Source organism: Megalops cyprinoides, chromosome 12 (genome assembly GCF_013368585.1).
Source record: "Megalops cyprinoides isolate fMegCyp1 chromosome 12, fMegCyp1.pri, whole genome shotgun sequence".
Taxonomy (NCBI): Eukaryota; Metazoa; Chordata; class Actinopteri; order Elopiformes; family Megalopidae; genus Megalops; species Megalops cyprinoides.
In genome coordinates, this window is record NC_050594.1 from 4,092,613 (window position 1) to 4,114,608 (window position 21,996).

A 21,996-nucleotide genomic window follows, 5' to 3' on the forward strand; every position below is an offset into this window, starting at 1 on the left:
CCATCCCCGCCCCAGACCAAAGTAGGTTTGTGTTACCTTGGACTCCCCTAGCTTCTCACTATTCAGCTGAGGAATCTCATTGTTGCTGTGGACATCATTCAAGCTGGTGTTTAAGGGCCAGGGTGGGGGGGTGGGGGGGAGTCTCCTCTGTCCGTTAGATCTGCCTTTTATTGTGGGATTGAGTTAGGGGGCGCGACGTCCCGGCGCTGACAGCCAGTTGCGGTGAATAGTGCGGAAGATTCACAGGTTCGGGAAACAGCCAAGGACAGGGGGTCGAAGAGTCCGCCGAAGCCGCTGCCGTCGCTGTCATGATCGCTCTGAAGATGACACCCGCCGGTTTGGTGTTCGTCTGCTACGTGCTCGCCCTGGGTGCCGCCATGACTCCAGCCTATCAGGATCCTAAGAAGGGTGAGTTTCCTTCAGCAGCCAATGGGTTGGCGAATGTCAGCTTCTGTGTGAACATCGTACTGCTAAATGGGATTCTCCAGTTTACCGATTCATAGTCCACCTTGAAATGGGTGGATGGGATTTATTTGCTTAGCTTTTCTATTAAAAAAAAACCCTATTTGGCTCCAATTTTTTTTCAATAAAAATACTTCTATAATACTTATTGTTTGTTCAATAAATGTGCTTATATAGTATGTATATAAGAAATGTTTTCATGCAAGGACGCATATCTCAAAATGAGGAAGATTTGTGACAAATTCTACATCTTAGTGCGTTGAACATGACAGTATCTCATTAACTAACTTTCACAACTGGATACAAGCTCTTTCTCTGAAAGAAGCCATGAATCTAGCTATTTTTCATTGCTAGATTATGGGGGGCATCACAGTGAATATTTGTGGCTGATCAAAGTGAGGCAGCCTTTTTTGTTCATTTGCCAAGGCGGAGTGCTTGTAAGCAAAATAAATGAGATGCATCATCTTGTTTCTGGGGCAACGGTCAGGAATCGGCAATAAAGACAGGACAATAGAGCATTGCTCAAGGTAGCCAGAGGATGGACCAAAGCTGCCGGAGGGGTTTGGTCTTATAATTATGTTTTATGTTTTATGAGTGTAAAGGTTTTTAATTTCAGTGTTCAACATTTTCAAACTTTAAAGCATGTATATAAACAACAAACATTTTACAAACAGGTTTGTTCAGAATTTGGAAGTTCTCACATATATGCATACCTCTTTTGTATTCTTAACCGCAGTTAACAAAATGTTTTGTATCAATGGTAAATTAGGACCCCATACAAGCATTGTTCGTTTTGACCAACATAATCAACTCTCGAGTTGTTGACCAGACAACAGCGCATTGAAAGTGTCAATTGACAACCATGGCAACGCTGATAATCCCAAACAAAAGCGCTCCTTGTCATCTCATTAATGAAAATACATTCAGTCTTTTCTTGTCATGTGATTTGCGTACGAGGATGAAAGGGAGACGGATAATTCTTCTCCTCCTTTTCTCGCAGAACTCAATGAAATCGTCATTTGCTCCAATGACCAGATGGAAGTGATAATTCCCAGCACCTTTTTTCTCAGCAAAGTGCCCCCTGTTTATGTAAGTAGCTGAAAGCCCACAGGCCCCTTTAGCCAGTGAGGTCCATCTTATTCTGCATGTGTGCTGTTGTATCTTCAGCTTTGGCCCTTTTGTATTCCTAAGCAGCACAGGCTTAAGTGTTTTCCCAGAATGCACTCTGTTCAGAGACACCTGTGATTGGTTTGATGGATAGATGCCGCAGGAGGCTTCTTCTTCTGAAACTGCCATGTAATTGTGCTGTCTCTTTCCTGCGCTTCAGATCTGGGACTTGCACCTTAACGACCCAGAATGCCGTGGGGTGGAGGTCGATGACGACTACATCTTCACCATCAAGACAAACCTCTCTGACTGTGGGACCATCACGGTAGCCTAATACATCTCTTGTTTAAAGATGTACTGTGGCGCCAGTTGACAGGAAGTGTGACGAGATGGGGAAAAATGCCTGTTTGCCTCAGCTTTTCCAGAAATACAGTATTTTTATGAGAATAGCACTGTTGAGATGGACCCTGAAATAGCTCACGACAACATTAGAGTAAAGATCATCTTGTGCTTTGGGAAGCCATTCTTAACCAGAGCCTCAGTGAAAAGAACATTAGCACTGGTGTAATGGAGACAAACTACAGAACCAATCCCTTTTATCCATGACACAAAGTCCCCGACGGCCGTAAATTTGCCCGTTTTACGATGTTCTGGACCGTACAGGAAAACAAGCACCAGGCCAGGGGGGTAGCCTTGCACGCATGTAGGTCAGGCCATTGCAGGACTCCTCTTTCACACCAAATGCATGAACGTTCGGGTAGCCATGCATGCCGCTTTGTCTAAAAACGTCAACAAATCAGCAGGCTTTAGGTAGCCGCTCGGGTTCGAGAATATGCAAATCGCGGAGCCCGACCCCCTGTCGCCTGCTCCCCCGCGAGGAGACGGCGTTTCTGTCATTGGCCACACAGGGGGGAAAAGAGGAGCTCCTTGCCTATTTTTCTTCTACATTCATCTCGCTAAGTGTTCCTTTTCAAAGCGGTGAAGGGGGGCGAAGCGCTTACGGCTCTAAATTATCCGGATTTATATGGAAATTATGGCCGTGTTTTCAGGCCTGTTGAATAGGCAGCCTATATATCAGTGTCCAACTTTGTAGTATTCTTTATTTTCTCCCCAGCTTCCCTCTTACAGTGGTCTGTACTGCGGAGAGGGCAATTTTCCATTTGGCGAGGTATAAATCTGTGCTGGAAGCTGCAAGTATCATTCAAACGCTGGCTTAGAATGCATGGGGGCATATCTTGTAAAGTGAGCAAAAGGTTAACATAGCGTTGTGGGGGATTAAATCTCTCTCCCTGTAGCAGTTTTACAAGACTTTCACATACCAGCCGAGAAGCAGGACTGCTTTGGATTAAGTGTTACTGCAAAAAGAGGAGGAAAAGTCAGTTACTAAACACCTATATCCTTGTAATGTGTTACCAACAGCTTTTGCTGCTTTTTTGGTGAAAATGTTGGATGCAGTTCAACACAACATAAAAATAACAAGTAGCCCAGTAGTGTTTGGACCCTTGAAGCCCAGACATCAAAACAAGCTGGAGTTACTGAATATATTCCCGGAGTCCAGTAACACGGAGTTCAAGTCTGTTTAAAAACACATTGGTTATTAGCGAGAGGCACCGCGGGGTTCAGTGTCTTGTTGTTTGTGTTTACAGGAAACAGAAATAGCTGAAGCATGGCCAAGTGCTGTATTGTCCGCCACTGCTATCTCCGGATTTTGGAAGCAACTCAAAGCTTGTTTTGGGGAAAACATTTTGATAGGAAAAAAGTATTGCAGAAGATTGATCGAAGTGGGTTTTAGCCCATTCCCTTTGTTGGTACACCCGTATTCTTTCAGTTCATAAGAGAACCGCCCTGCACAGAGAGTGGATGCGTATTTCCCCTTGTCTTGCTGTGTCAGAGTGCTTCAGTGAAATTGCTGACATTCAGTGGTCATAAAGGCACAGGATGATGGGACAATTTAATCCGCAGTCTGCTGTAGTCTGAAAGTTGTGTCCCTTTTTTTAATGTGACATATGATCGGGGAGCAACTGTTCCTAATCTTTGCTTGATTGACACACGGTGAAGCATTAGTCTTTGAGAGGCAGGTCTTTCCTGTCGTGAGTGGTAAAGATCTTCTCCGGTCTGCGGAGACGCAGCAGCACATAATCCCTTCTGTAATGAAGACGTCCCTGTTTTCCTGCAGTAGGCCTGTGTCAGGCAGTTGGACGTGTTGGGGGTGGAGTTGTGTATTTACTGAGGGGCAGTAAAAATAAAACGTCTCCTTGACTGTGAGAGAAGCGATTTATCTTGCTCAACGGGCCGTTTACTCTCTGCGGGGAAACGGACATGACGTTATAGCAGTCCTTATCCTTTTTGTTCAGCCTCCTTTTTAACACCCCTTTCACGTCAGCATTGCGTTTATAAACAGACGGCTGTAACGTTTACATTTTTACAGCGTCATATAAATGTAAGAGCAAGAAAGAGCTAGACAGAAAATGGAGCTACACAATAAACAAAGCAATAAGGTATGACAGAAGCAAAAAATATGAAACAATGCCACCATGGGAGAGATTTAAAGGAATATGTGGATTTGTGTATAAGATAATGTTATGCATTCTTAATTTCAGGCCTCAGATGATAGCCACATCATGTTCATTAACACCATACGGAATAACGATTCGGATATCATCACAAGAAGCTACATCAACATTACATTTGTCTGCCGGTACCCAATAAACTACATGGTCCAGCAACCCAATGGAGAGAATATGATCAAAGTGGACATCAGGTGAGCTTCTGTCATCTTAACATTCCATGGAAAAGCACTGTGAGAAATTAAAACGGAAGGAAAGTTTTTGGTTGGGTGCACCAGAAACTTGTAATACAGCATTGCAAAGTTAATTGACTTTTATGTTATTATAATATATGTTGACCTTTATTTGTTTAAATCCCCCATTAGCTATTTGTGATAAATTAACATCATAAAGTAAACTAGTCAGCCTTTTCGTCTGCAACTGGAAGAACCAGCCGCAATAAAGCTAATTTCCACCACTCACAGAACCTCTGACCAACAGAGCTGTTGACTGGGTGGCTCCCGAAGCAACGAGAGCTGCTATCTAGAGGGTGCTAGAGGATGAAGAAGCCACCTAACTGTCACATTGAGTTGTTTTGCTGTTAGTTCTCCTTTTTTCTCAGAGAACAGATGTAGATAGTGTCTGCTTTCCTCCTGTAGCAAGTTCATTAAGAGATTTCTTCATTAGGACAATCACCCTTAACACAGAGGATGGGAACTTCTCAGTGGCCATGGTGTTGTTCAAAGATGAGGAGTTTCAGAACAAGTGGAACACCACCCCTTTTCTGATGCTTGACGACACCGTCTATGTGAAAGCGTTCATGGTGGGTTCGCGTTTAGGTTGCGGTCACTTTTCAGTTCACTTTGCTTCGGTCTCTTGGTCTGTTTCTTGAAAGCGTCCGTTTGTGGTACTGATGCGACTCCCTGTTTGTGTCGTCATAGATACCAGCCCATCTGGTGCTACGCTTGGAACGGTGCTGGGCCACTCCAACCAACGATCCCTACAGCAGCGTCCAGTACACCTTCATCAGAGACAGGTGTGTAAAACAACCCTCCAGTGCTACTGAGGGCTGTCACCCCATTGCTGCTGTCATCCCAGGACACTGTTCACATGATGTCAGGACAGCCAATGGGGGCCCAGTATCTGTGGCATGTCTACAGCATGCAAAATCGGACAAATTAGACAGTTCACAGACAAGATGCGCTATGCAACACTGAAAACAAAAATGCCTAATGTAGATCTGTAACAGAAATGGTACACATGTTTTTGGCAAGGTTAAGTCCGCGTATGTTTAAAGATGAATCGAACACCTTTTGAACCATAGTTTTGTCTTGTGGCATTTACAAATGATGGCACAATGACTGACACTAGAGTATCCACTATATAGACTAAAACTATATGCACTTCTCACCTTAATTTGCAGGTGTTAAGGCACTGGCTCAGAGTTCAGTCAGTTTATGCAATCTCCACACTATTACGACCCATATATATATGCACCCATATATACACTCCTATACATCCATATAGTCCACACTCATGAATGGACAACATGAATGGACTCATAGTCCACATAAGCGTGTGTACACACACACACACACACACACACACACGCTCAGACACACACAGACATACACTCTCCCCTCCCGGTCTCGGAGAGTCAGTGACACACTGACCTTGTGACCTCCGGCACTTGACCCAAAGGCAGAGACAATATACATTTCATCTCAACAGCTGCAAGTGCCCTGGACAACCCACAAAGTATGTTGTTCTGCTAGCAACAGCATAACTATTGAATACACTGAGCTGTCTGTTTACAGTGTCTCTGGAAAAACTATCTTGGGAGGGGGCTCTGCTAACTTTTCAGTCATCCTTTAGCACTGAGTGAAACATTGTATAATATTTAAAGGTAAATATACGACTACAAAACTGCTTTTGCCTGTGAAAAATTCCCCTGTGGCACATAATATCTCACACAGTGCTTTATTCCTCGTTTCAAGATTTGATATTGAAGATTTCTCCTGAATATGTGGGAGGAAAAATGTGTGCTTAAAAAAATAGATGGCCAAGTAATAAATGTAGTATATACAGAAAGGAAAATTAAGAAAATTCATCTTTATCCTATGCTCACCATGAAATGATCATATAAACAGATTAAAAACAAATTTAGAAACCTCTCCTTAGATTTTATGTCTAATAATTATAGCAGCAGTAGCTCACTCGGAATTCAAACTTGCATCCTTTTGGTTACAAACTCAGTTCCCAAACCACAATTCCACATGGTTGCCCGGTCACAATGTTCCTGAGGTCAATGCATCAGAAAATTCTCTCTGGGCTCTGCTTGGCAAATGCCAATGTTCTCCGCTCTCTTTCCAATGTGTACCGTACCTGGACCTTTTCCAGGCCTGCAGTCTGTCACTGACGGCTGAAATGCATATGTTACCCCTTTTAAAGCCCGCATGGAGCTGGAATGGCACCAATATGTGAGACGTGTTTGTACAGCCAACAGGGAGAGTGATGTGGCTGCTTTTGGACAGTGTGTGAACTCGGGGCCGTCCCACTCTGTCAGCCGTGTCAGGCTGAAACTGAGCCCTCGGAACCGCGCCGCTGAGGTCACGCTTGCTCCGAGCGTGAACTCTGCTTGGCAGTGGCCCTTTGAGGCATTGCATGTCTCCGCTCACAGGCAAAGCCGATGCCCCCTGTGGGGACATGGCAAAGCCCTGATGGATAGTCTCTGAGGACCTTCAGAAGGGGTACCCTTAATTGGCACTGGAGAAGCTGTGTGGTAGTCACAGCTTGGAGGAATTTCATGGTTGAGACAGAAGGAGAGGGAGGGAAGGAGAGAGAGAGAGACAGGGAGAAGGGCTTTTGACTCCTTGGTCAACTTTATTTGAGCATTTTAGAGAAAAAAGGAAAGAGGAACCATATAAATAAAACAGAGATAAAATAAATAAAATATTAACCTCAAAGAAAAAAAAACACAGAAAAGGAAAACCATTTTATAAAGATTATGCAAATTTGTTATTTAAAAAAAACTCATAAAGGGGAAAGAAAAGTTAGAAGAAGAAAAAAAAGAGAGAGATGTACGGAGAGAGACAGAGACAAACTGAATTAAGAGAGCCAGGGAGAGTATTCAGGCACAATAATAGTTTGGAAAAACTCAATTTCTCACCGTTTTGGCTCAAAATCACATCTGTCCTACAAGAAATGTCTCATTTTCAGGATCGGGACTCTGTGCTGATGTGTAGCCTCTCAGTGCCAGGACTGGCAGAAAGATTAATTACAGTAGCACAGCAGGCTGTGTTATACTGCCATTATGACAACACGGATCTTTACCAAGACCAGGAGAAAATAAAGAGAAACCTAGATTGAACTGTCAAGACTAAGCCAAACCCTCTGTACTTCACAATCAGTACATAAAATGAGAACCAAATCCAGGCTCTTGTGTGATGCTGTCAGGCTGAAATCCATAGCTACCATAGACACTACTGAAGCCCATTAACCTTTTTATCAGAAGCTGGCTTTTTCAATGAGATCTAGAATCAAGCATAATCCCTATTTATAATTATTGAAGCATATGTGTAACCAGTAATTGAGGACGTTATTTTGGAATATTATCCATGTCTGAGTGCTGACATTCCTTACCAAACACAGTATCTTCAGTCAGAAGTAAGACTGTCTTTCACTATGCAGCAAAAAGAATCATAACTTGGCACTGGTGCTTGAACAATCTGGAGCCCCTGGTCTCACTTTACATGACACTAAATTTTGGTAAAAGCATTATACAGATGACTTGGTTTTGTTGTAGGAGTTACAGCACAGCCTATCACTCTTTGAGCAGTACTGTCAGAGATGGACTCTGACAGGCAGTTTGGAGAAGATCAGATACATAGTATTTCAGAAAAAGTCAGATCTCAAAAAAACAGGTACCAATTCACCCTCAATATGTCTGCATTGGACCAATGTAATAGTCATACCTACCTTGGTCTCATAATAAATGCCACAACGGGCTGCAGATTGCCAATAAAGGCACTGAAAGAAACAGCTCAGAGGTTTTCAGTGCAATAAAAGTTATTCAGCAAATTTAAAATACCTAGAAAAAAATGCCTCAAAATGTATAATCTTGTCATAACACCGATATTATTATATGGAAGTGAAGTATGGGACTCCTTAACCAACTCTGACTTCAGATATTGGGACAAAAACCCAAAGGGAATCTTTTGATTTTTTTTCTTAAAAAAAAAATCCTGTTCACAGAAATGCACTGTGTAATTCCTGCTTATTCAAATAAAAATGAGCAGCATGATTCAGGTTTAATTCAATTTGATGTAAGCATGCATTTTACTTAATTGTTTCCGTTACCTCTGCTTCCTCGTAATTGTTATGTCAATAAAGCTCTTTTTGAATTGAACTGGAAGTAGAAGAGCCAGAGAGAGAGAATACAGTGGAGGTGAGGGCTCCTATCATGGCAGCTACAACTGAAGGTGCAAGTGTTACCCCTGTGTTCATCTCCACAGCTGCCCGCTTATAACTAATGAGCAAACACTGGCGGTGCTGAAGAATGGTCAGGGCCCAGAGGCCTTGTTCCAGATACAGATGTTCAAGTTTGTGGGCAACGCCTACAAAGATGTCTTTCTGCACTGCAACGTCCAGATATGCCACAACACAGCCGGTGTCTGCCAGCCTGTGAGTGTCCTGTCTCTCTACAGCCCACTTAGAAACGTTCACTGAGGGACAGCAACACGAGTGACTTTTTGGTCTTTCCAGTTTTGTGATGTTACACATAGGTTTTGGCCACCTTGATCCATCTCGTGCGTGCCGTTTCATTTTTTTGTGTTCTGCTGAAGAGAAAAACTGACTGAGTCTCATTTTGACAACAGAGAAGATTTATTTCTTTTCTCCTTTTTATTTTTTTGATATTAAAAAAAAAAGACATTTTTGGTTTGTTAGAAATAGAAAACACTGAAGATACAACACATCAGTGTTATGTACTACAATGACAATGTAATACCAATGTTACCGCTTCTAAAATACGTACTGAATTATCTAACTGTGGTCTTCCTTGGAACATTTTCCATCATGCAACAGAACTGCTCAGGAGAGGACGCGGTGATCCGGGCACGGAGGGATATTACACAGTCTCACACCGTGTCTTACGGACCAATCAGCAGGCTCATGCCCAGCAGTGACAAAACAGGCTTGAGTAAGTTTCAGCAATAAATGCAGAATATCTATTTATTAAAAGCACAATGTATGCGTTATCATTTTGATGAAAGAATCATGTCATCTGTTTCATTGTTAATTGTCAATGGGGATAAACATTAAACATAGAAATTAGAGCGCCTCGAATTTAGGCAGCTTTTTGGCATTCCACATGCTGCAAGTGAGCCAGCACCTCTTCAGTTAAATAGAAAAGTGGATCGTCCACATTCAATGATGAATATGTTCGAACATACGACTGTTTCCCATTACTTGCACACCAACGATTTGAGTGGCTGACTGAATTAGTGGTTATTATTTGAGAGTGCTTCCCATTACATTACATTACATTACAATGCTTCCCATTGTACTGTTTTCAAGTCAATGAAAAATATTGAGTAAGTAAGAAAAAGAAACATTTTCCAAGGTCATGGACACTGCACTCTGTGTGGCAACACTAAGTCCAAAGTTAAGTTTTGTTTTTGTGTGTGCAGTATGATTAGCCAGAAAGCAGTGGTGCTCTTCTGGGTGGGCTTGCCCAATGGCCAGCATTTTTTCTCCGTGCTGTTACAGTCTGTTACAGTCTGGTACTGTAATGCAGACGCAGTGTAACAGTCTTTGGTCCCCGCACTCACAGGCTCGCGGAATCTGCCCCCGGTGGAGACGTTTGTCCTGGGCGGGCTGCTGGTAGTGCTGCTGCTGGTCTCAGGGGTGTTTGGGAAGCTATGGCTGCGCACACGACGATCCTACCCCACCCACGAGGCCCAGCTGACCCTGTCCAACATCCACCGCCTCTCCGAGGTTGCCTCCTAAGCCCAGCTGAGTGCTAATGTGCATGCACACACACACACATACTCTTACTCTCCCGTCCTCAAACACACACACACATACGTACACACACACGCACACACTCTTACTCTCCCATCCTCAAACACACACACATACGTACACACACATGCACACACTCTTACTCTCCCATCCTCAAACACACACACATATGCACACATATGCGCACACACACGCGCACACACACACACACACACAGGGGCACCCAATCTCTTTTTCTCACACACACAAGCACACATATATCCATACATACTCTCCCTCAAACATACACACACACATGTACATATTGTACAGTCTTTCTAACACATACATTAAACACACACATTTACTCTCACACTTGCACACAGAATCACTCTCTCTCTCTCACACACACACACACACACCACACACACACACACACACACACACACACAGGGGCACCCAATGTCTTTCTCTCACACACACAAGCACACACATACCCATATGTACTCTCTCTCACACATACACACACACATGTACATATTGTACAGTCTTTCTAACACACACATTTACTCTCACACTTGCACACAGAATCATTCTTTCTCTCTCTCTCTCTCTCTCCCTCCCTCTCTCTCTCTCTCTCTCTCACACACACACACACACACACACACACACACACACTCTTTCTCTTGCCCTACTCAAATGGGATTGACTCACATTACATAATATACTGCTACTAATACTGCTGTGATTGCTGTGTGTCTCAGTGCAGTAGCAGGTTTGTTCTAATTAATCAAGTCACCATTGTGTAATTGTGAATGTATTTGGAAATATTATTAAGTACTTAGGGGGTTGGGGGATAGGGCTTTTACAGGATGTAATCTCAAGTGTGTAAAATGCTACTTCGAGTGCATCATTGTGTGGTTTGGATTTGTACTGTTTTCTAATATTCTTCATGTTTATTTTTATAAGAAAGTAAAAAATAAAATATGAAGAAGCTGAGACTATTTTTTTCTCCAAATATCAATGTTTTGTTTGTTCTATTTCTGCTACATTATAATGTTCCAAAACAGGTTGCTACTTTGTGTTCTTCTGTGAAGACTTGCTGGGTACAGCATATTAACAATGATAATTATATATTTCTTGGGTGCCTATTTCCAGTTGCATCCGCCGTTTATGACTCAGACTTACCTGAGTATCCGCAGATTTGGTACCTCCACTTCTACATGTTACTGTCCCTATCTAGGGGTTTTCTGCTGGTTCTTCCTTTCATTGGAAATTGAAATTGAAACTGTACTCCTGTTCAAAATTAGGGCAACTATTTCTCCACAGTCTATTGCCAGAAACAAGTTTGCCTGCCATAGCAAAGAGAAAAAGGAAAAGAAACTAGCCTGCTCTCTAGCTGTATTGATGGTAACTAAAGTTAGAAAAGCATTTTTCTCAATTCCCAAGCAGGATGGCCCCAGTGAAGTCGTGATAGCTTGTTAATTGTTTTACTTTTTGTGAAGCTTATTACTCCCTTCCGTTCCTATTTAAAAATATGGCATTTCAAATGCAGTGGTAATGGTCACAATGCCCATCTGCTTTTAGCAAAAAATAAACTGCGTGTGTTGACAGCAGGTGTGTAGAAAACATCATTTCCACAGTTAATATAATACTTCCGAATTTTTGCCTTCCATGGTTTTTGTAGGTATTGACCAAATTAAAATACATGTGTGCACACAAATATTGTATGACACAAGGACAGGTGAACTGCACACAATTTATTCCGCCAACTTTCTAAATCTCGCAAGCATTTACGGGGCTTGGTCTCCTGCTACATATGTATTCTTCATTTTTTTCACATTACGTACATGGTTATAAGGAAAAATACACCAGATAGAAATTTTCAAAGTGCAAAAGAGGCAGAGAAGTATACATTATACATAAAATTAAGGTAATTCTTTCGACATAATGTTTATACGACGCTTCTTTCCACATCACGCCGAACTTCGACCGCTGCGTAATGACGTCATACACTGGTGTCCCGGCCGGAGAACAGACACCGACAGCCTAGTGACAGGGAGATCCGAGAGATTGCGAAAATAAAAAAAAAATACATAAAAACTATCGCTAAGTGTCTGTCAGATTGTGTCATCGAAAGGGACAGAGGCAGGTAACGACGGTGGTGACAGCGAGGAGTCAGTCCATCAGACCGAAACGGTAAGCGAAATTTGCAGTTTGAGTTTCTGATGTTTTTTATGGAAAAAGCCTGGAGAAAGTTCACCCCGGTCCTTCCAGACGATCAGTCACTCCCAGCACCCGGGGGGACGGCATCTCGCCTCAAGGGTTCATTTCCAGCATCCGACGCTGAACAGGACCAGAACTTATATACTAAAAACGGGCCCAGACATCGGGCTGCGACGTCCCGGGTGGTGGCATAACTTTACGCAGCTCTTACCAAGCTAGCTAACTAGCTGAGCGGCTAAGACGCAGGGATCAGAAGTCTGGATACAGGCAAGACTTCTTTGTTTGTCCCCGTTTGCTAAAGCTAAATTAGCGATCAAGCTTCAGCAGCCAGTCAGCTAACAGTCGCAAAAGCAAGAAGACTGAAGCCTTCAGCGGAGGCCGATAAGTTGGGGCATCATTTTGAAGTTTGCGGCTGTCTAGTCCCAGCTAACGTTAGCTAGCTGTAGTTTATTAAATCAAAATGAATAAACTAATTTAATTAATAAATAGAGAGTTAGACTGATTAGCTCGCTAGCCAGGAGCAGAACTTTATTGCTGACAATTCTTCTGATTGGCTTTCAGTTTTGGTACCATTTTTAGCTAGAAAGACATTCGGTAACTATGTGCAAGATTGCTTCCAGGCATCTAATGCTGTCCTTTTAAATTAGCCAGCTAGCACTTTGCTCGCTGTATTGCTGATAACTGTCGCTCCAGGACCACCTCTTTTGCTTCTAATGCAAAGTCCCGTCGTTTTGGGTTAAAAGTAAACACAGATCTGAGATCAGCGCTATGACGGAATAGCGTCCGGCTACACCTAGCTAGTACGATAGCTACAGTTGTCAGACAGTACAGCTAATGTTACTTAAGTAGTTTATGAAATGTACTCTCAGTCAGTATATGGCACATTTAATGAGGAGTACTGGTTATCTAATGAAGTTTAAACTAGTTATCATATAACAGAATGGCTATGGGGCTGTAGCTAGGTAGCCAATTCGTTAGCTAGCTAACATTACATCAGTTTAGCCCGTACGCTTGGCTAGCTGGCTAGCTATAACGTTAGCAAGATATGAGGTCAAACACATAGGTGCTGGTGTTGGGCTGTTGCGATAAAAGGGGGCAGAATTCATGTACCGATCTTCATATAGCGAATCAGGTAGTTGTTATGTTGTTAGCTAATTAATGCACAATTTTGTGCATTACTTTATTACTGCTTAAGTAATGCACTGCGTTGACAGACATGCTTTCGCCTGATCTAATAAACGTTTGAAAGTAAGAATGACGCACTGCAGGTTGCAAAAGGTTACATGTTGATTATCCAGATAATGTTACCTGGCTTCTGTGTACATTTTCACCTGTAGCGTCATCAAAATAGTTAGCCAACATTAATTATAATAACGCCAGCCTTTTTGGAAATTTATCTTTTGTAATCTTTCCATGAACGCTGGTCCAGTATATAAAATACAGCAAGCTAGCAGTCTGTCTGAATCTTATTCCTATCCATGAGTTTTTTCTTTGGTTATATTGGGTATCAGTAACTCATTTTTTTCTTTGGGTTTCATTTATTTTGGAGATCTTTAGCTAGACAACTTATGACCATGTACACATGCACACATGATATTGGGGTAGTGGCCTGTGATTTAATAAACATCTACCAAGTATATCCAGTAATGCCTCTGCATTACTGACTCATTTGTGTCAGTTCCTGGCAAAATGCACTTCAGTCTCTGTTGTATGGGCACAGGAAATTTCACTGTATCTAAGATTTGTATTTTCAGATATGAGATATTTTTAGTATGGACAATTGGTAACTGTCATGTAGTATTATGGCTAATGTGCTTTCAAATGTTATGCTTTTTTACTTTATTTAAAAAAAAAAAAAAAAAAAAAACATTTTTTCTCATTGTAGTTTCATTTTTTAAAGTAAACATCCACTTCTGTGCTTCGGTTACCATACCCCTGAGGCATTATTTAATGCTGTGAACAGAATTACCTAACCGCCAGCCCAGAAGGCCATATTCGTAATGTCCTGAGCCTTTAACAGCATAACTGACCATGCCAGTTCAGAAGGAGTGTTGTGAAATGTTACAGGATTTCTTGGGGATTTTGCTAACGTACTTGCTGAATAAGCAGTTAAGCTCGTAACGTGGGCTGTTAGATAATGTGTGTCGTTAAAGGGTAATTTCATCAGCAAGGTAAAATTTGATACACCGTGTCGTACCTCACAGCTGAGTTGGTATCCGTGTCGAAAAACAGGGAAATGGCTTCAGAACAGAGAAATCTCCTTTTCTCTCCACACGAACGTCCCGCTCTGCATGAGAACGTGCCTTCCCTGTCTCTAATGAGAAGTAGAGACGCTGGGTTTGTCACTCCTTGACAACTAGGCAGCTTTCTGCAGACTTTGTATTAGATTGCAAAACATGTACAGATGGCTTTCCTCTGTCATTTAAGCCATTCAGTCCTTTGTGGAAATATTGATATTTCTTAAAGTTTTGAAACCAGTTGTAATTTTGACTTTGTACTTGTCCACCTCTAAAATCTGGAGTGTGCTGTAATGCTGTTTATGCCACATCTGCCTTACAGCACAGGACTAGCACATTGATGATGCACAATTTAAAGTCTATATCTACACGATAAGACACAAACCACCGTAATGCCCAAACTCCACACTGATTTAGGCCTGTGTGTTCAAGTGATGCAGTATTGTGCTGTTTAAAGTGACCTCTCACATGGGTCCTGTTTATTTATTTTTTTTTTTTCAGGTTTTTTTTCCTGTTTCTTTTTTCCTCTGCCATTTTATAAAAAAGGCAAAAATCCTAATGGTTTGGTCTAAAAATGCAGAGGGCAAACATTTGCAAGCTTCTGGAAAGACATGAGATCTATACGTGATAAAACATTTTGAAACTAGGCCTCAAGGTGTTTCTATGACATTGGATAATGGAGGAGAGCTGGACTCAGTTCAAATTTAGCCGCTTTTACCATTTGGAGTGGAGATATCACTTAATATCCCTCAAGCTGCTGTACAGGTCTTCCACTCTGAAGCATTTTTCTTTTCATTTAATCAAAGTTACTTGATTAAAGGTTACTTTAATTTTAAGAATTACATTTTTAAATTAGTAAATGCCATTAAATTGCTTCACTGTGCTTTTTTTTCCCTTGTGGCTTTGGCCACCTTGTTTTTCTTAAGAGTGTAATATCAGCAGTTTTTTTAAGATTGTAATTTATGTCTGACAACCTTATTGTTGTATTTTTCCAATATCTTACAGAATCGCTGGCTCCACCCACCAGAATGGAGGAGCCAATGGAGGAGGGCCACACCCACTGCGTAAACTGCGTGAATCGAAGGTGCATGGCCAAGCCAGAGCCTGGCGTTTCCTGTGACCTCATTGGCTGCCCCATGACCTGCGGCGCCATTTTCCACTCGTGTAAAGCGGACGAGCACTGTCTCCTGTGCCCGCTCGAGAGAGTGCCTTGCTTGAACAGCGGCTTCGGCTGCCCGTTCACGGTCGCCCGCAACAAAATCGCCGAGCATCTGGAGACGTGCCCGGCGAGCGTGGTCTGCTGCACGATGGAGTGGAACCGCTGGCCCATCGGCTACGCCGACCGCAAGTCCTACGAGAGTCTGAGCAAGGACCTGGATGTGGTAGACCAGCTGGACATGGCTCTGGCTTTGCAAGACCAGCGGATGCTGCTGGAGTCCCTTAAAGTGGCCACCATGGTGTCCCAGAGTATTTACAGTCAGGTCGCGGACAGCGCGGCCGTGCCCACAAGCGTGCCGGAGGAGGGAGCCGCCAACGGCGCGGTTGGCATGGATGCGGAATCTTACAGTGAACTTTACCAAGCCACAGTGGAGACCAGTAGGAGCTTAGCAGCAGCACTGGATATCCTCAGCAGCTCGACCAAGGAAACGGACATGGGGAACAGAAAGGTAATGGAGGAAAAGTTGAACAGAACTGAAGTGTTGCGTGACCAAGATGAGGGAGGTTTGGACTTGGAGAATGTAGAGATGAAGGAGTGTGAGGGAGACGCAGACCAGGAGCTGGGAGCTGTGGGTGGACTGGACCAGGGGGTCAGAGCAGACCCAGGGGACCAAGCTGTGGGTGTGAGAAGCACACATACAAAGCGGAATCAAAGTGATGAATATCCGGCAGACAGTGTGGACGCGGACAGTATGATGGCTCTTGCCGAGGGGGAGGAGAAGGCCCTGTGTAACGGCTTTCACTTCAGCGGGGGTCACCAAACGGGTCAAGATCAGGACCAAATGGATTTCGACCAGACAGAATTGATGCACTCCGAAACAAACGGGCCCTGTGAAACCAGGCAGCCTGAAGAAGGACCAGATCAGGATCATTCCATTCCAGCAGAGGCACAGGAGCCCTCTGGATCCCCGCTGCCAGCGGCACCGTCACCCATTCAGGCTTCCCTCCCCGACCCTCCCCCAAACAACGGCCCCCAGCAGCCGCCGGCCGACAGCGAGGACGGCTGGCCGGGCTGCAAGCTGCAGAATGTGCAGGTGCTGCGGGGCACCAGCGCGTTCATGGTGAACGGCCGCAGGGCCCTGCTGACCGACTCCTACCTGTTCCGCGCCAAGACGGAGGACAAGGCCGTGGATACTTCGGACCTGGAGGTTCCGGACGACCCGATGGGCCTGCATGGGATCGACCTGATCACGGCGGCGCTGCTCTTCTGCCTGGGCGACTCTCCCGGTGGCCGGGGCGTCTCCGACAGCCGCTTCGTGGACGGCTACCGCGTGGACTTCGGCACGCAGACCTTCTCCTTCCCCTCAGCCATCCTGGCCACCGACACCATGGTGGGCGACATCGCCTCGGCGTCGGCCTGCGACCACGCCAGCCCCCAGCTGTCCAACCCCAGCCCCTTCCACACGCTGCGGCTGGACCTGGTGCTGGAGTGCGTGGCCCGCTACCAGACCAAGCAGCGCTCCATGTTCACCTTCGTCTGCGGCCAGCTCTTCCGCCGGGACGAGTTCTCGTCGCACTTCCGGAACGTGCACGGGGACATCCACGCCGGGCTGAACGGCTGGATGGAGCAGCGCTGCCCGCTGGCGTACTACGGCTGCACGTACTCTCAGCGCCGCTTCTGCCCGTCCGCGCAGGGTTCCCGGGTCGTGCATGACCGCCACCTGCGCTCGTTCGGGGTGCGTCCGGCAGCGCCCACGCTCCCGGACGAGCCCCCGCGGGGGGCAAGCTCCGCGCCCCCGGCCCCGGCCCCGCCCGGCGACCGCCTCAGCCGCCTCCCGTTCGAGGTGCTGCAGCACGTGGCGCGGTTCCTGGACGGGTTCAGCCTGTGCCAGCTCTCCCGGGTGTCCCGCAGGATGAGAGAGGTGTGCGCCAGCCTGCTGCAGACCCGCGGCATGGTGGTGCTGCTGTGGGCCAAGAGGCAGCGGCCCGACGGGACCACATCCTGGCACATCAAGGACAAGGTCAGTTGCCGCTGCCCGATGGGCATCTGCAGTGCATTCTGGGAAATAAGCTCCAGGGAACTTGTGTCTGGTTGGGTGGATCAATCATTTCTAAATCAGCTTTGAAAGTTGCCCTTTATGGAGTGTGTGATGGAGAGTAGCCAGCTTTGCATTGCTTTACCTAAGATTTCAGTTTAAAGTTGCTAGTGAGTTTACCTGACACAAATTATGGGAGGGTTGAGGTTGATGCAGTACACAAGGGTCGAAATTTGGAAATCGATCCGACACCACCTTATAATTGTGCAAAGATGTCAGAGCCGCTGACCTTTCCATCCAGCTGCTAATCTAACTCTAAAATGTGACAGCTGTTTGCAGCAGTGGCTGTTACGGACAAACCCTGATGCTCTCAAAACCGCGTGATAAATTCCTCATCATCCGCATCTGCACACGCTCAGACTCCGTGCTTGTGTCTTCTGCGCTGTGCCTTGCTTTCTCCACAACTCTCTTGCTGTGGTTCTACAGGAACCGCTTATAGATTACAGAAGACAGCTGTCTTTGTTGCCACATTGCGTTCTCGAACAGTTATTTTCTAAACCAAAGTAACCATCTGCAATGCATTGAATTGATGCAACTGCAGTTTTAAGCCATCCATGGTTGAAATCCAGAAATCCAAAATTCGCCAGGACCAAAGTTTTTTTTCTTGATTCCTGTCCAGCTTTTTTGCGTTTAGTTTGCATTTTTGAGAAGCTTCCCTCTTTACCTCGTCCTAAGCCTGACAGAACTTTGTAAAAATGGCAGCATTGAGAGAACGGTTCCTAGGTTAGCTAAGCTAACATTTAAAGGCCTGTAATTCATGCTGGTTAAGAAGAAACATTGTAGTTTTTTAAAACTCATCCAAAAAAACCCAGATAATTTTTTTTTTTCCCCTGGGTGCCTCAAAATGTGAGATGGGCCACCTATCATCCTTGTTATCTCCCAGTGCCTTTTGCGTCTTTTAATTTTTCGGGGGGCATGCTTTGAATATCCCCTCCTCCCCGTCTGAAAGAGGATTGCATCTGGAGTTCATGCACGATGGAAGCTACCCTCTGTTTGCTGTGGTAGTGAGAAATGTACTGTACGGTGTTCAGAGCAAAAAGACAGCAGAGAGAAATATTCACTACTGCCTGAAGCAAACTAAGTTCAAAATGTAGTGCAGGCATATGAGCACAAAGCAGGCATCATCTGTTATTCAGTGCTCTGTGGCTGAAGACAGAGGGAGTTTAGACTTCATTTAATATTGTCTTTTGTAAGATGGAGAGCTCTTGTTAGTAACTTTGGATGTTTCTGAGTGATTGATGTTTGTTCTTTTTTCTTTATTCATCTCCTTTCACTTATCGTTAGTGCTGGGAGAGTAAGGCTTCTTGAACCTCAAAGTGGGCGGTGCTGTTAGTGACATACTGATTTGGACCAATGATATTGCTTTAGGAGGGAGACCGAATTCTTTTAATTGGCTGTTGAAAGTGCAGAGCAGCTCCGTCCGTTATGAGGTTTCAGGATGCCTGGGTTTCCCGCCATCGCTAATCCACGCCCTCCCCTCCCCAGGTGTGGCGGTTCAGCACGGCCTTCGGCACCGTGCAGGAGTGGAAGTTCGCCGACATCGCCAGCATGGCCGACCACCTGAAGAGGTGCCAGTTCAACACGGTGGAGCGCCGGGAGGAGGCCGTCCCGTTACCCTGCATGTGCTTCACCCGAGAGCTCACCAGGGAGGGGCGGTCCCTGCGCTCCGTCCTCAAACCAGTATTATAACAAGACGGCAGAGCCCCACCCACTACTCTCCCAGCAGGGACGAAAAACCCCACGCTAGCTCTTTGTGACATACGACACTTAACCTGATATACTACAGATTTATACAAAATACTCTATTGCTGTGTAAATAAACAGATGTTTTGATGTTAAGTTTATTTTTCTATGTAAGATTCAGTACTGTGCTGCATTGAAGTTGGAAAAGGAGCCTTAATGTATGAAAGAATACTTGACTTGCTGTACATGGATTTTTTTTTTTTTAATCATTATTGTTAATTATTTTCCTTGCAGGATCGATATCCGCACTGTCTTGCAGGGTTTGAAATTTAAGGAATTACCTGTTTTGGGTAGTTTGGTTCTTTTTTTAAATGCAAACTTTAGCTCAAACAATTTTTGTTAAGATATTGACCAAACCGAAAATATGTTCACTGAACGTCATTCGTCTCAGAATGGAAAGTGCATGTCATTATTTAACCATATCTCGTTGTCTTGCATACAGTTAAATTCTGGCAAATAAAAAGTTGAGCTCATAACCCAAGGCATTAGTGTCAGTTCATCCTCATGAAAAAGTAATGTATGTTAAAATATAAAATCCAAAATCTAAAGTTAACAAACTGATACTCCTCAGAATGTGCCACATGTATGAATATAGGTAATTATCACCATTTTCATATCTGTAGCCCTGTATATGTTGTAAAATTACTTGTAGACGCATTTTGCAATTTGACCTATATGGCATATCTGTTTGGCATGTGTTGAAAGGTATGTTTTGGATCACACTGTTTTGTCAGATACGGATTCATTACTTTTTCATAGGATACGGAGCAAACAGCTTGGGGAAACTAAGTGTCCTTGTTCCAGCAGTATGTACGGCTGCATGCACAAAGCTTGCAAGATACTCACTGTTAGGGAACATTATGCACATTTTATTCTGAGAATATTTTCTTGCGGAAGGTCCGTACAGTTACTCTAATTACTTTACTGTAATGGTAAAAAAAACATTACTGAAGAGTTTAAAAAAAAAAAAAACACCTAGCACTTTACTGTAGAAATTAAACATTTTAAGTTCACTTTTGTTGTGCACTTCTGTCAATTTGTGTACATTACGCAAAGCCAGAATGTGTTAATAATGACCTAATAAGTCCCCAGAAGCCATTTTTTTATTTGCAAATTTGGTAACATACAGTACAGTACATAGGGACAGGTGGACTAATCATTGTAGTTCTGTACGAGTGACCAATGAAACGTTGGTAGTGAGCAGGGGGATTCCCCTCCCCGAGGGACAGGCCATTTAGGGGGACAGGAAGCGCAATCTCCAGGTTGATCTCCAGGCTCAGGGCGTTGAGATGCTGGGTTTTTGCGTTGTGTGAGAGGAGGGGCCACACGCACGGCAAGGCCTCAGCGTCTGCAGCAGGGCTGTGGGGGAAAGGCAGCCACAGGCTCCTTAGCAAATGCTTTGTGATTGACAGGTATAACTCAGTCAAGGTTACCCTGTCCAGGTCTGGTCTGCTTACAGTGTTAGCGTTGTATACATGCAGATTAGCTGGCAAAAAGAGTAACTCACTCCTCTTTTCCGAAATGGAAGCTACCTCAGCAATTTGCAGACAAAATATTTCACCACTTTTTGATTAGGGCCGCCAGGCTGTAGCAAGTACGTGTCTCTCTCTGAAAGAGGCCACAAGGCCACAGTATCACACTCTTACTGCCACCTGCATTTACAGTGCATCTTTTTGCCAGTTTAATCTGCGTGACGACATCCTCAATACACCAATCAGCAGGAGTTCCCAGCAGCAGGCTTATGGCAATAACCTGGACTGAGTTGCTCTTACTTTATGAAAGCCACACCTTAATCTGTCATTTGGTTGCTATTTTGAATAAAACAGATGTAGCATCTCTGTGAATTTTTTCCTTGTTTTGTTTCCTTGTTCCTGTTTTGTGTTTGGTCCTTAATGATTACGGTGTGATGGAGACTGCAGGGAGAGCTCTGGCTTTCTTATTTCATCCTTAACGTGAACTCACTCCTCACAGGTCAAAACGAAAATCCACACACTCCTGTACGTCCTTCCATTTCCAAAAGCACAGGTGATTATCTTCCTGCTTAAACAAACCTCCCTCCAGTTATATATTAATCACTATATAACGTCTGTATAGGTTGATTCATTTTTAAACAAGTGGTAAATTTGCTCTTGATTACACAATCTCAAAATCACAGGTCATAAACATTTATAGCAATATACCTTTTTGCAAGCCGTTTTCATATTTCATTTTGTGGGGTGATGCTTACTTTAGCAGAAGGGGAGTATTAAAAAGTAATTGTCCAAGTCTAAAGGTTTGTTGCAAGGTTGTTGCAGCTGAGACAGGCAATTACTGATACATTTAGTTTGCGAGAGATTTTGCATTGACAATCTAATTAATTTTTCTAATTAGGTTTAGGTGGTCTATTTTTGTTTGGGAAGTACAGAGTGTTGAATTTGT

General features: G+C 44.0%; 2 protein-coding genes across 2 annotated transcripts; both read left to right on the plus strand.

Moving 5' to 3' along the window:
* The first annotated feature begins 308 nt into the window (after window positions 1-308).
* si:dkeyp-110a12.4 (uromodulin) lies at window positions 309-10,124 on the plus strand. The gene is made up of 9 exons (XM_036542167.1): window positions 309-408; window positions 1,463-1,551; window positions 1,790-1,894; window positions 4,170-4,330; window positions 4,803-4,938; window positions 5,057-5,151; window positions 8,630-8,798; window positions 9,201-9,315; window positions 9,949-10,124. Exons 1-9 carry the CDS (start codon window positions 309-311, stop codon window positions 10,122-10,124), a joined length of 1,146 nt encoding a protein of 381 aa, XP_036398060.1.
* Window positions 10,125-12,151: 2,027 nt separating this feature from the next.
* Window positions 12,152-19,755, plus strand: fbxo30a (F-box protein 30a). Its single transcript, XM_036542486.1, has 3 exons — window positions 12,152-12,317; window positions 15,587-17,760; window positions 19,321-19,755. Exons 2-3 carry the CDS (start codon window positions 15,610-15,612, stop codon window positions 19,522-19,524), a joined length of 2,355 nt encoding a protein of 784 aa, XP_036398379.1. The 5' UTR covers window positions 12,152-12,317; window positions 15,587-15,609; the 3' UTR covers window positions 19,525-19,755.
* The last annotated feature ends 2,241 nt before the right edge of the window (window positions 19,756-21,996 follow it).